Below are 12318 nucleotides of genomic sequence, written 5' to 3'. Positions count from 1 at the left end.
AAACGGGAACCCTCAGTTTACAAGACTTCCTCGCCCTCTCAGGGGCTCTTCTGATGGATTTTGATACCTTATTTTCAGGGCTCCAGGCTTCTCCTAGGGCCGGGCCCTCTGTAGATCATCCTCTTAGTAGTAAAAGCTTTCTGCTTATCCAGACAGGGCCCTTCTTCTTCCAAGGCCCCTTGCTGGCAGGTTGGAGAGGAGATTGGGTGCAGCATGGCCTGGTTATGTCAGTGTTAGCTGCACACCCTTCTCTCTCATCTGAGCAAAGGCTACCTGTGTTTTCCCCTGTGTTAGAAGGCAAGGAGCAGGTATTGGAGAGAACTAACCTGCAGGATAGACCCGTGGCTGTGTGGGGTACCTCTCACTCACAGCCCTGAGGTTGGTGGGCCTAGGTCTGGGGACCCACAGAGGTAGTGGGGCTCCTGAGGGGGGAAGCTTCCCATGTGGGTGTGGCTATGCAGCTTCCTACATGGGCCTGAGTGCCTCCGGGAGGCAAGCCACCCTCATCCTCCATCCTCCATCATGCCCTTTGTCCAGGACTTCAGGCCCAAGTGAGGTCGCTGTTGCCCTTAGATCCTAGTGTCTCGAGCCCACTCGGGTTCAAGGACGGCCGTGTGCTGTCCTGTTGGGCTCCTGGCCTTTTGCTTTGCATCGAGGTGCCTCCTCCCCTGGGGCTCAGGTGCGGACAGGCACCGTGTCGTCTTTCTTCTTGCTCCGTGTGGGTTGCCGTGAGTCTGTGAACACCAGGAATTGGCAAACAGGAAAGGCGATGCACTGGGCTTGGGGAAAGCAGTGTTTGGGAGCGTCTGGGGTGCAGGAGGTGCAGAGTGGCCTGCAGTTCAGGGGAAACAGACCAGGAAACCTGGGGAGGACGGCAGTAGAAGAGGTCTAGATGGTTTACCCATTAAGGGGGCTCCCCGTGTGTCACTGGCCTGGAAGAGTAGCCCATCACAGGTCTCCAGAGAACAGAGAGGATGCCCTGTTTTGGAGAGTGGTAATGGCCACTGAGGAAGGGAGCGGGGCAGGCAGCCATCTGGGGGGTTTCTGGTTCCCCTGAGAAAGGCTGTTACCTTCCCTAGACATCTCAGGAAGGAAGTGATGACTTAACTGAGCGGATTGCTTTTACCTTTGTTTCCTAAGAGGCAAATTACCCCACCAGACATGTAACCACTTCTGGAGAAAACCACACAGGACTGGGTGCCTGGCTGTCACTGTCCACGACAGGCTGTTGGGCACAGGCATGTCCCTGCGAGGCCCTGCAGGCTGTCACTGACGGCAGTGATTGGCAGCAGGGGCTCTGGGAGGTGAGGGTGACAGGAGAGGGCAGCAGGCAGGTGGGGGAGGGTGTTAGCCGGCAGTGGGGGGGAGAGGAGGTAGGAGGCTGCTGCCTGCTCTGACCTGTGGCTTTGCCTGGTAGGAGGTGGAGATGTCAGGCTCTCCTGTCACAGTAATCTCTAGTCCCACATCCTTCCTCTTAGTGTCCTTGCTACATCCCAAGCAGTGTGCCACTCTAGGAACCCGGCGGTTCCTCAAAGGTCCTGAGGTTGACTGGGCGGCATTTCACTGCATCTAGAGCTCCCTCACAAGGGCCACTGAAGTGTCCTTGAGTGTCCAGCCTTGACCTCAGTGGCAGAGAGGAGAAGTCCTGCCCTCCTCCAGGCCCAGGCTGATCCCTGGTAAAATGGCAGGCAGGGCTTCTGATTCCTCTCCCTTCTCTTGTTGCCTCTGTGCTCGTCATTAAGACCTCGTTTCTGCTCTCAGAACTGGGGAGAGCCCATTGTGCCTGACAGCATGCAGGTGCATTTTGTTGTTTAGCTTGTTATCTTTCCAGAGAATTGGTATGTTCAGAGGGAGCCCAGCTTAGACAAAGGCTGAGGCCTCTCCTACGTCCTTCGTGATGCCGCCGGGGAAGATGGCATACTCCAGGGTTGTGGCTTTGGGAGCAGTTGGTAGGTCGCGCTGCTGCTAGACCTGTGGATTTGGGGGCCAGTGAACTTCATGGTCAAGCATGGCAGAGACCTCACAGCAGGGAGGGCTGCTCTGCTTTTCCACAGCCTGGGATCAGGGTGTGCCCTGTGCCCTGTGCCCAGGACAGATGGAGATCATCCTTGCATGGCATTGGGATGCAGTGAACTTGCCTCAGAGGAGACATCGCCACGGGGTGCTTCGTTAGGATGGCGTCAGAGGGCTGAGCGGGAGGAAGACACGGCGAGAGTGTGAGGATGCCAGCACGCAGCTTCTGTGCAGGGCATCTGGAGATTTGTGTCTCACGGTAGAGAGTTTGCCCTCAGCTACTTCTCCTGCCCGCCCACTAGGCCTGCGCTGTAGGTGGAGGTGGCTGCCTCCCGCCGGGAGGAGCATGGGGAGCCATGATCACGTAAGGAAAGTGTCTCTTAGCAGAGTGCATGCTGGGGTGGGAAGGATGAGAGTCTGGAATGCAGTGGCTCAGTTGCTCAGGCATACCCTTAGCTATTCCACATCCCGCAAGTCGTAGGAGACACCAGCAATTTAACAGAATACCAAGGCTGGGGACTTTATAAAGAAAGGAAAGACATTACTTACCCCAAAGGTTTGGGAAACTGAAAAACCAAGACAGCCTGGTCCCCTCAAGCTGACGTCTAAGAGGACCCTCGTGGTTCCATTACATAGTTATGAAGAGAGAGAATCCTGGCAAGACCAGAAAGACAGAGGGCAGGAGAAGAGAACTAATTCCTTCACGTCCAGCAACCAGTTCACCTCGTCTAAGGCCCCAGCACCTCATAAAATCACCACACCAAGGACCAAGCTTCCAGCGCCTGCCCAGCTCCATCCAAACACAGCAGGCACTCAGTGCCTGTGCTTCCAGGCAGTACCTGGAGCCCATAGAAGGTCTCGCCAGGTGAGCTAAGGAGAGAGGAGTGCTAGGCTTCCGCCAAGGCACAGACCGGATGGAGACCAAAGAACCTGTAAAGGAGAGGCAGGAGCAGGGGTGGAGATGGGAAGTGGAGATAGAAGAGGGTTGAGACAGACAGACAGATGAGTGGCAGAAGGCAAGGGAAGAGAGAGCGAGTTAAGCAGTGCAGGGTAAGACCTAGGATTTGGACTCCAGAAGTGAGGAGCTTCAGCTGTAAGAGGAGGGGCTGGTGGACCGTTAGAGGGCAGGCTCCGCACCAGGCACGTGTGGCTTCTGAGTGCTGTTTGGTTTTGGGTCGTCCTGGCTGGTTGAATGCAGTGAGCTTTGGTGTTGTTATCAAAAGGGGGTGACAGTACTACCCAGGGACTGGAGTGGGGTCTTGGGCGCTGTGCGTGAGAGTAGAGCGACTGAGAAGGCATGAGGAGCCCTTAGCTTGGCGATTGGCCCAGGAAGATGCACCTGCTATAATCCATAAACAGTTAACAAGTTCCGTGATGTCTTCGGTGCAAACCACAAAATGAATTTCTGGAGAAATCTTCTCCAACCGAGATTGCTCTCTTCCCTGGGAACCGAGATGGCTTAGAAGCTGAAGGATAGTGCTATTTCTAGAGAATACTTTCGTGATGAAAATTATGATAATCATCCTGGGATCATAATTGTTTTTATTACACGGCATTTGCTTAGAGTCGTTTTTGCTTTCAAAACATTCAATGTTTTTTTAAAAGATTTTTTTCATTAGATTTAATTCGTCTTCTATGGAGTGTGAGGATTTACATTAGATTCTGGGAGCGGGGGGCAGGAGTAAGAGAAGGAAGAACACAGGGCTCGCATCCCTGCAAATCAGGGTCCGTGGTTTGGATTTAGGGAGAGCGTGCAGTCTGGAAACAAGGTTAGAGCATCTGCCTGCACCGGATGGGGGGCAGGGAAGGGTCTCGGGGGAGGATGTTCTGGGTCAGGTGCTGAAGGGAAAGTGCCCTTGCCCTGATTCTGTCAGATTGGCTGACTTCTCAGATGCCAGGGCTGGTGGCAGGGGGAGTTGAGTTAGTTCCTCTTGCTCTAGTTTCTGGCTCGTGGGCTTGGTCCCCCGGGCCACTCAGGAGGAGAGCTGGCCCCTGGCCTTGTTATGTTCACTCCAAGCTTGCATCAGCCATGTTCCCAGCCTCCTTTCCAGTCCTTCCCTTGAGCCCTTGAGGCTTCCATCTAACTGTTTCCTCCTTGGTACCCAAGGTCAAACTGGCTCAGATATGGGATAACTTTTTCTCATGGAAGTCTCGCCCGTCCTTCAATGCCTACCTATTACAAAGGGGCTGGATAGGTTCTTGTTGGACTTGTTCTTGTTGTTGATTACCTGTGACGTGCAGGTAACTGTGGTCAGGCCAGTGGTGTGTACATATTGCATTGAGCTGCCCTGGCGTTGCTTCCTGAGAAATCCACTGTCCAGCCTAACTTACCCAGAGTCACTGATCTGTGCAGGAGCCAAATACAGCGAGTCCCTGCTCACCAGAACCACTTACCGCTCCACGGTGTGTCCCCAGCGCTGCCTGCACATCCGGCACAGTCACAAGAAGTGACAGCCTGTCTTAGGTGGATGTGACTTCTGCCCGCCTCACGGGGGCACATGAGCTGCAGGGAGGTCAGCTGGCCAGAGGTGGGACATCGCTGTCCCGATGAGGTCCAGCTTTACTGCGGGTCACTCAGCTCGCTCAGGTTCCCCTCTCCCCTCCCCGCTCCTCTGGCCATCGCATCTCTGCAGATCTTCCTTCCTTGAGCCGGTTAGGTGTGTGTGTCCAGCATGTGGTAATTGACCAGGGTGCCAGGGAAGTCCCTGACACCAGCGCCAGCACCTTCGGTGGTGGTGTCCCCTGGCTGAGTGCTGTGCGCTCGTGGTTTGGAGAGCTGTCGGTGCCGTCGCTCGTGGCTTGGGCTTGGTGCTTTTCTGAGCTGACCTGCTGTGGGTTTGTTCTTATTTCTTTTGCAGTACATCTTTGCAGACGCCCATGCCCAGTACCTGTGGGTCACATTTGACTTCTGCAACACCATCCATGGCTTTTCCATCCCATTCCGGGCAGCTGACCTCCTCCTCCATAGCAAGGCCTCCAACCTTGTCCTGGGCTTCGACCGGTCTCACCCCAACAAGCAGGTACGAGAGGTTTTTGGAGCACAGTGCTGTGCACATTTCTCCTCCGCCAGGCTGGATTGTTTGTCCTCTGAATGACCTTGGCTCCTGCCTCTCCCTCCTCCTCCCTCTGCCTGGCCTTGTAGCTACGATTTCACTTACCACAGCTAAGGAAAAGTATATCCTTGGCACCTTCTGCCTGGTCCCAGCCAGCACTTAACACCCAGCTTGGAAGGCCCTAGGAGTCTAACCAACACTGGGCCTTTCTGAGAAGATACCTTTGTGGTCAACTGAGACCCTGGAATTTAATCAGGGAGAGCCAGAGGAGATCTCTGGAGTGTGAGCTCTTGTGGGACTTCTTGTCACGTTTCTATTCCATGACTCCATCCTGAACCTTTATTATTTTGGCTTGGTTTTTGCCAAACTGAAATCGAACCCATGGTCTCACATCTCCTAGGCCAGTGCTCTGCCAATGTCCACAGCTCCACCTCAAACATGCCGCTGTTGTCTGCCATTAACACGTAGAATAAGTTACTTGTAGAAATACTTGTAAGTACTTATAAGGTGCTTAGAGGATAAGTGCACTATTCTCACTTTGTGTGTGTCAGCATGCATGTGTGTATGAACGTGTGTGTGCATGTGTGTGTGTGAGTGTGTGTGTGCACTCTCTGACTCCAGGATTGAAGGGAAGTCACCAGGTCAGGGGAGAGCTTGGGCAGGATTGGAATCCCAAGGCCGAAACAAGGAAAGGGGTGGCACGTAGACTTGTGAGGCCTGTAGACCCCGCACGTGTGGGTTTACGAGACTTCCCCAGTGCTTTTTGCTCAGAACTTTGGAACAGTTCTTTTGCTTTGCTGGTTGTTTAACCAAAACACAGATCCGTTTACGCTTGCTTGCCTTAGGGGTAACCTAAGCTTGCATGGGCTGGGTTAGTTTACCCGAGGACGTGCGTTCTTGTTATTTTTGGTCTCAAGCTTCGTGATGTACGCCAGCTCGTGCCAGAGGGACCCTGTGGCGTCACTGGGAGTTGTGAGCCTTGGGTGGAGATCAGTCCAAGCTCCCTTTCACTCCAGTTCTCGTGGTGCTGTGCCCCTGGCCTGTTACAGTCCAGGGAGTGAACCCAGGGCCTTGTTACATGCTCTACCTTAGCGCATGGTTTGTATTTTACTTCTTTTGGCTGTCATACTTAACAGGTAACATACTGTTGACTTGACTACCTATCCTTTTTTGTTGGAGGGGCTCTTGCTGGCACTTTAAAGGGCCTGGCATTCTTGCTTGGCTCTTTTGCTTAAGGCATACACTCTACCACTTGTGCCACACATCCATTTTCAGTACACATATGTGTGTACATGCATACATACATACACCCATATACATTCATATTTTTAATTTTTTTGGCCAGTCCTGGGTCTCGAACCCTGGGCTTGAGCACTGTCCTTGGCCACTTTATGCTCAAGGCTAGCACTCTACCTTGTAAGCCAAAGCACCACTTCAGGCCTTTTCTATCATGTGGTACCAAGGGATTGAACCCAGGTCTTGTGCATGCTAGGTGAGCACTTTACCACTAGGCTACGCTCCCGGCCCAGTTTTTATTTTTATTTATTTATTTACTTTTTGCAGTGGTGGGATTTGAGCTGAGGGCCTTGTACTTGTCATGCAACTACAACTTGAGTCACACCTCTAGCCATATCTTTAGTTATTTTATGCCTGGGATATCTTGGACTGTGATTCCCCTGTTTATGCTCACTGCATACATGGGATGGCAGGATGTCCCTGTCCTCAGATTTTAGTGGATGAGATCAAGATTCCTAAGCTTTTTGCACTGACTCATGACCCTTCTGGTCTCAGCCTCCTGAGTAGCTGGGCTTGCAGGCTTAGCCCCTGCTAAGTGGCGGTTTGTCAGGTACATTCCTGCTGCTGTGAAGCTTTGGCATACTCCACTTGCATTTCTCTTCTTGTCTTGAAGCTCTGTCCTCACTGAGCAGTGACTCCAGTCCCCTCCAGTCCTGTGTCTATGATTTCAACTCCCCCTGGTCCTCATGTAAGTGAGATCGTAGCTATCTGACTTCCTGTGCTGAGTTCACTCAGCACAGGGTCTCCCAGGCTCCTGCGTACTCAGCAGAGTTGCAGAACTTCCACCCCTTGGAAGGGTGGGCCCTGGTCCGTGGCGTGGAAAAGGCACATTTCATGCATTTTGCCCACCTGTTCATCCTCAGTGGCTCTCATGGCAAGGTTTGAAGGATGTTGTTTTCCCAGTCACGAAGGGCCATACCCTGGGGGCAGTTTTCAGTAAGCTGTAGCTTTGACAAGGAAGGCCCCTGCTCCTTCTTCCTTTATGTGGAAGGCCCCTGCTCCTTCTTCCTTCTTGTGGAAGGCCCCTGCTCCTTCTTCCGTACTCCTGGGTGCCTCAGTGACTCGGGCTCCAGGGTGCAGCGCTGCCCTCTCCCTGGGTTTGAGGTGGCTCTGTCCTCTCGGGGGGCCTCCCTACAGGGCCATGCCGGGCTGTGGTTTCAGGCAGGTGGCACAGGCCACTCACCGTGGCTGCTTCTTGCTGTTTTGGTCTTTGCAGCTATGGAAGTCGGACGATTTCGGTCAGACCTGGATCATGATTCAGGAGCACGTGAAGTCTGTCGCCTGGTAAGTTGTTTTCTTGTCAACCTGACTCTTAAACACCTCATTCCTAGGCCCGATTCCTTGCTTGTGGGCAGATCTTTGGCCCTCATCTGAAAGGTGAGGCGGGCTGAGAATGGAAGGTCCCGTGAGACTTGAGTGGAGCCTTGTTTTCCAACCCATCAGAGAGCCCAAGGGAATCTCCCCCTGGCCCTGGCATGTAACACAGTTCCTCAAGACTCACTTTTCAAACATCACACAATGAGTGGAAGCTTCCTCTATGTAAAATTCAGATATTTGTTCCGTCACGATGCAAGTTTTTGTTTGTTTTTGAATGCCTATGAAACCTAAAACCTGCTCAGTACTTTAGGGTGTATGTAAGAAATTGAATAGTTGAATTGACCTAGCTGTTAAGAAGATAGTTTAGCAGCTAATAGGAGACCTTGTATGTACCTAACACACATCTGAGAAGCAGAAGGCACAGAAGCTGGAGGGAGAGGGAGGCAGGGTCTCTTCCTTCTGGATGTGATACAGGTGGAGTGGACAGCTTCCAGTGGGGGGCGCTATCTGAGATCCAGGATGCACAAGACAGGGAGGTCCCGTGTGAGTCTGTGGGAGACGGGGCTTCCTCACAAAGGACAGGATAGCTGGAAGCAGCAGGGCCCCCCTCCCCCCATAGGGCCTGAGTGGAGAACACTGTGCTTTAGGTTTGGAAAGTGGATTGGGTGAAGTCTGGGAAGAGAGTTTGGAATTGTTATCTGCCCTGGGAACGAGCTGGGTGTGGCAGTGCACTCTTGTAAATTCTAGCTCTCAAGAGAATGAGGCAAGAGCATTGGGTTAGAGGCAAGTCTAAGTTACATAGTGAGTTCTAAGCCAGCCTGCTGCATTACATTGTGAAAGCCTGTGTAAAAGACAACAACAACCAACAGTCTAAACCCAGACCCAAGAACCCAGAAAGGACTTTGTACGGAGTTCTGAGTGGATAGTCACTGCCGGTATCTGAGGAAGGGAGTGGAACCAGTGGGCCGCAGTGTAAGTACCGATGCTGTTAGCCGTGGTTGTGTCTGACCGCGTGCTTTGACAGCAATCCAGTGTGTCATCTTGACCACAGGAGTTGACCCATGCACATTACATGCATGGAGAGGGATTGTGGGCTGAGTGGGTTTATTTAACAGCTCATCGCCCTTGACCACAGGCCCCCAGTGACTCTGTCCTGCCCCAGGTTTCCCCCCAGCTCCTCCACTCCAGTATCTAGTGGCTAAGGCAGAGCAGGGAGTTGGCATGGAGCCCACGCTTAGTCTGTAAGGAAGCCCTGTTGGCTGCGGCTTCAGCATCGTTGTGAATCACATTGTATCATCACTCTTCTGTCAGATTTTTCATGCATCATGGTTACTGTCCCATAAACTGCCTGTCCACTGCCTGCTGAGCACGACACTGGGCCTTTGCACTTGCTGTTTCATCTGCACAGACTATCACCAGAACATACTTTCTGGTTTTGGTCCTTCACTCCAGCAAGTAGCTCAAGTAGCTTTTTCTAAATGAGCCCTACCCAAAGAAGCATATTTTAAAAAATATTTATTATGGATATTTAAACCATATAAAATGCTATGGGATATACCTAGTAAAATAACGGATGGTTATTTTCTACAACTGTCAGTTAACTAAACATAACTAAATATGGTGAAGCAGATTCTGTATCAGTTACACAGAATTTTTGTGTGAGAGAGAGAAAAGAGAGAGGAGTAGTTACAAGTCTACTCATTTCAGCTGGGTGTGGTGGCTCACGCCTCTAATCCTAGCTACTCAGGAGGCTGAAATCTGAGGATCAAGATTCAAAGCCAGCCTGGGAACAAAAGGACTTGAGACTCTTATCTCCAATTAACCTCTAGAAAATGGGAAGTGGGGCTTGGCTCAAGGGTAAGGCAGTAGCCTTGAGCTGAAGAGCTCAGGGACAGGCTGAGTTCAAGCCTCCATGACCCCCCCCCCAAAACCAAAACAAAAAAACACTATTCATTTCAACCTCAGAATTTTATATATTTTACCTTTTTATAGATATATAGGCATCTTAAGAGAGACTGGCCTGTCTTTGTCTATTAGATAGTTGTGTCCATTCGATAATTATGTGTCTTTTAGATAGTTATGTGTCCATTAGAGAGTTATGTGTCTGGTTTGGGGTGATTTTAGGTTGTTTGGAGGGGGATTTCTCCCTAGAATTCCGTATCATGAGATAATCTGATCCTGCAGAGACCAAGGTAAGAAGCACGGTTTGTTGATCCTGCTTGGTAACCTGGAAGCAGCAGGAGCTGCGGAAAGCTAGTCATTTATTTATGTTGTCCAGCGCTGGAGGTGGGTGGGGCAGGATAGGAGAAGACCTCCCTGCCAGGGCCTCAGAATGCCTCCACGGACTCCCTGCGGGGCCGTGGCTCCGGCACGTGTTCCCAGGCAGAGAACAGGAAGTGAATGAGCCCTGTGGGTGAGCCCAGGAAGCTGGGAGACAAGATGGTGGCCAAGAATAAGACCTTGAAGGCGGAATGTGGATCAGAGAGTGGGGCTGGGATGAGAGTCACAGTTCCTGTCTTCCTCTTTTGGCTCAAGGAAGGAATAATAGAACTGAACTCATCTCAAAATATCTCAAGGAGGGTTCCATCCTTTCTGCTTTAAATACATTAAAAAAAAAAAAACCAACCTAGCAGCATGCTTGAAATTTGCATATCCTCTAGGCTACAGGAAGTACTTTAATCAGTACTTCTAATTGTAGAGACGAGCACAGCCACTACCCACCCACGCAGAGCATCTGATCAAGCAGAATAGATTTCTCCCACGTTGGAGGTCAAGGCGGCTGTTTCTCCTCTATCGCGCTCAACTCCAGATTGGAGGACAAACATCAAGCCTTTCCTTGTCATAAAAAAGTGACCCCTGTCTGTCCCCATTTATCTTCTCCTTCATAGATATATGGTGGGGGATGGACAGACAGGGAAGAACCCATAAGACAGAGGAGGCTCAGAGGCCTCATGTGTGGGAAGCCCAGAAATTCATAATGGAAACCCAGAAACCCTGCCTGCCTCCAGTAGTCCCACGGTTTATTTGATCTGAAGCCGTCCACCTTGTGTCCTTTTCCACTCTACGTGTGGGCCAGGGTGTGCTTTGCGCTGAGACCAGGTGGCTTTGGAGGCCACGGGAGCAGTGTAACACACCTTACAACACGGGAGCAGTGTAACACACCTTACAAGTGGCAGGTCCTCTCCTGCAGGAACGTGTCTGAAGCACGGATAGTACCATGGGTAGATTAAATCTCCAGGGCCCCTAAATTCTGATCGCCGCACATGAAATCGTGCAGGCATCTGATGATTGAATAGGAGGGGTGATAATGGTGCTTTTTTCCCCTGCAGGGGAATCGACCCCTACGACAAGCCGAATACCATCTACATTGAACGGCACGAGCCCGCCGGCTACTCCACTGTGGTCCGGAGTACAGACTTCTTCCAGTCCCGGGAAAACCAGGAAGTGGTCCTGGAAGGAGTGAGAGACTTTCAGCTGCGGGACAAGTACATGTTTGCTACCAAGGTGGTGGTAAGTGGACTGCACAAGCGGCTGCTGTCCCATGGGACCTGGTCTGCTTATGTCCGGGTCTGAGGTGGAAGGAGACTGTTCACTCCTCTCCCCCTGCTGTACCCAGGGCTCTCACCATGCCTGTCCGCAATGTCCTTCTCAGAGCCTCTGGTGCCTCCCCACCAGTTGAACAGCCATGTTGACCCACCTGGCGCCTGTGGTCAGTTCTTACCACTCCTGGCCGAGGGGACCGTCTACTTTGTCGTCCCTGGCATCTGGCACCATGTTGGGTGCATAGCGCGTGTGCAGTAGTTGAGCCATTGCCATCTCTGCCAACCTCACTGCCCAAGTTTAGCCTACTGGATTGGAAGCATTCTGGTGAGAGTGTGGTGCCCATGGGGCTTCACAGTCCCCGGCCCCCTGGCATTCACCTGGTGGTGGAGCTGAGGCCACGCACTGGTCTCCCCCGACACTGGCCTGGGCTCCAGAGCCCAGGGTCACTCTGGGTCAGGGCGCCCCCCAGGCACTGCTGGCCAGGGGTGCCCCCACTGCAGGGACTGGAGCCTCTGAGGTGGCATGGCACAGGGATACTTATCACAAAGGCAGGTTGCAGGCCCCAAGGGCGCTTCCCCCCCATTGCCTCCCCAGTTACCCACAAAGTCTGAGAAACTGCCCTGAGGCCTTCTGCATCTGGAAGTCTGGAGTCGTCGGCTTCCAGGCTGTCAGCAGACCGGTCCTCACAGGGCGTATTGATGGGAGGAGAAACACCACTGGCCGTGGGTCATAAAACAGTGTTTTCCTCCTGTTGATTGCATTAGACTGCTCACCCACAAGAACAGGTGAAGTCTGCCTTGGTCCGTTAACTCTCCCAGTAGGGCGTGATCCCCCTCCATGTTGCCCCCGAGAAGCTTCCACAGATCGAACCAAGTTTGGGAAGTACAAGAAGGAGCTCATGGAAGTTCTCTCGTGTGTCTTAGTGGCCTCTATCAAAATGAGAGCACCACTGAATTTTGTGGTCAGCAGATCTGGTCCCTCGACGCTGGTAGAGTCTTTCTGGTGGGTGGTAAGTTTGAGGAGAGCGGGGGTTGGTTAGCTCCTTGATCCCATCTCCACACGTTGGTACAAGGCAGGCATACACATTTCTTGCACT

General features: G+C 52.2%; 1 protein-coding gene across 1 annotated transcript in view; it reads left to right on the top strand.

Moving 5' to 3' along the window:
* Positions 1 to 12318, top strand: part of Sorl1 (sortilin related receptor 1) — a 105065-nt gene that overhangs the window by 19830 nt on the left and 72917 nt on the right. The window contains exons 4-6 of the mRNA XM_090319304.1: positions 4872 to 5033; positions 7579 to 7646; positions 11009 to 11189. Of these exons, the coding sequence (XP_090175430.1) occupies positions 4872 to 5033; positions 7579 to 7646; positions 11009 to 11189 (411 nt within the window). The remainder of the gene's footprint in view (positions 1 to 4871; positions 5034 to 7578; positions 7647 to 11008; positions 11190 to 12318) is intronic.

This window comes from Megascapheus bottae, chromosome 27 (assembly GCF_031878675.1).
Source record: "Megascapheus bottae isolate mThoBot1 chromosome 27, mThoBot2.hap1, whole genome shotgun sequence".
NCBI classification, from domain to species: Eukaryota; Metazoa; Chordata; class Mammalia; order Rodentia; family Geomyidae; genus Megascapheus; species Megascapheus bottae.
This window is presented reverse-complemented; position numbering and strand designations above follow the sequence as displayed.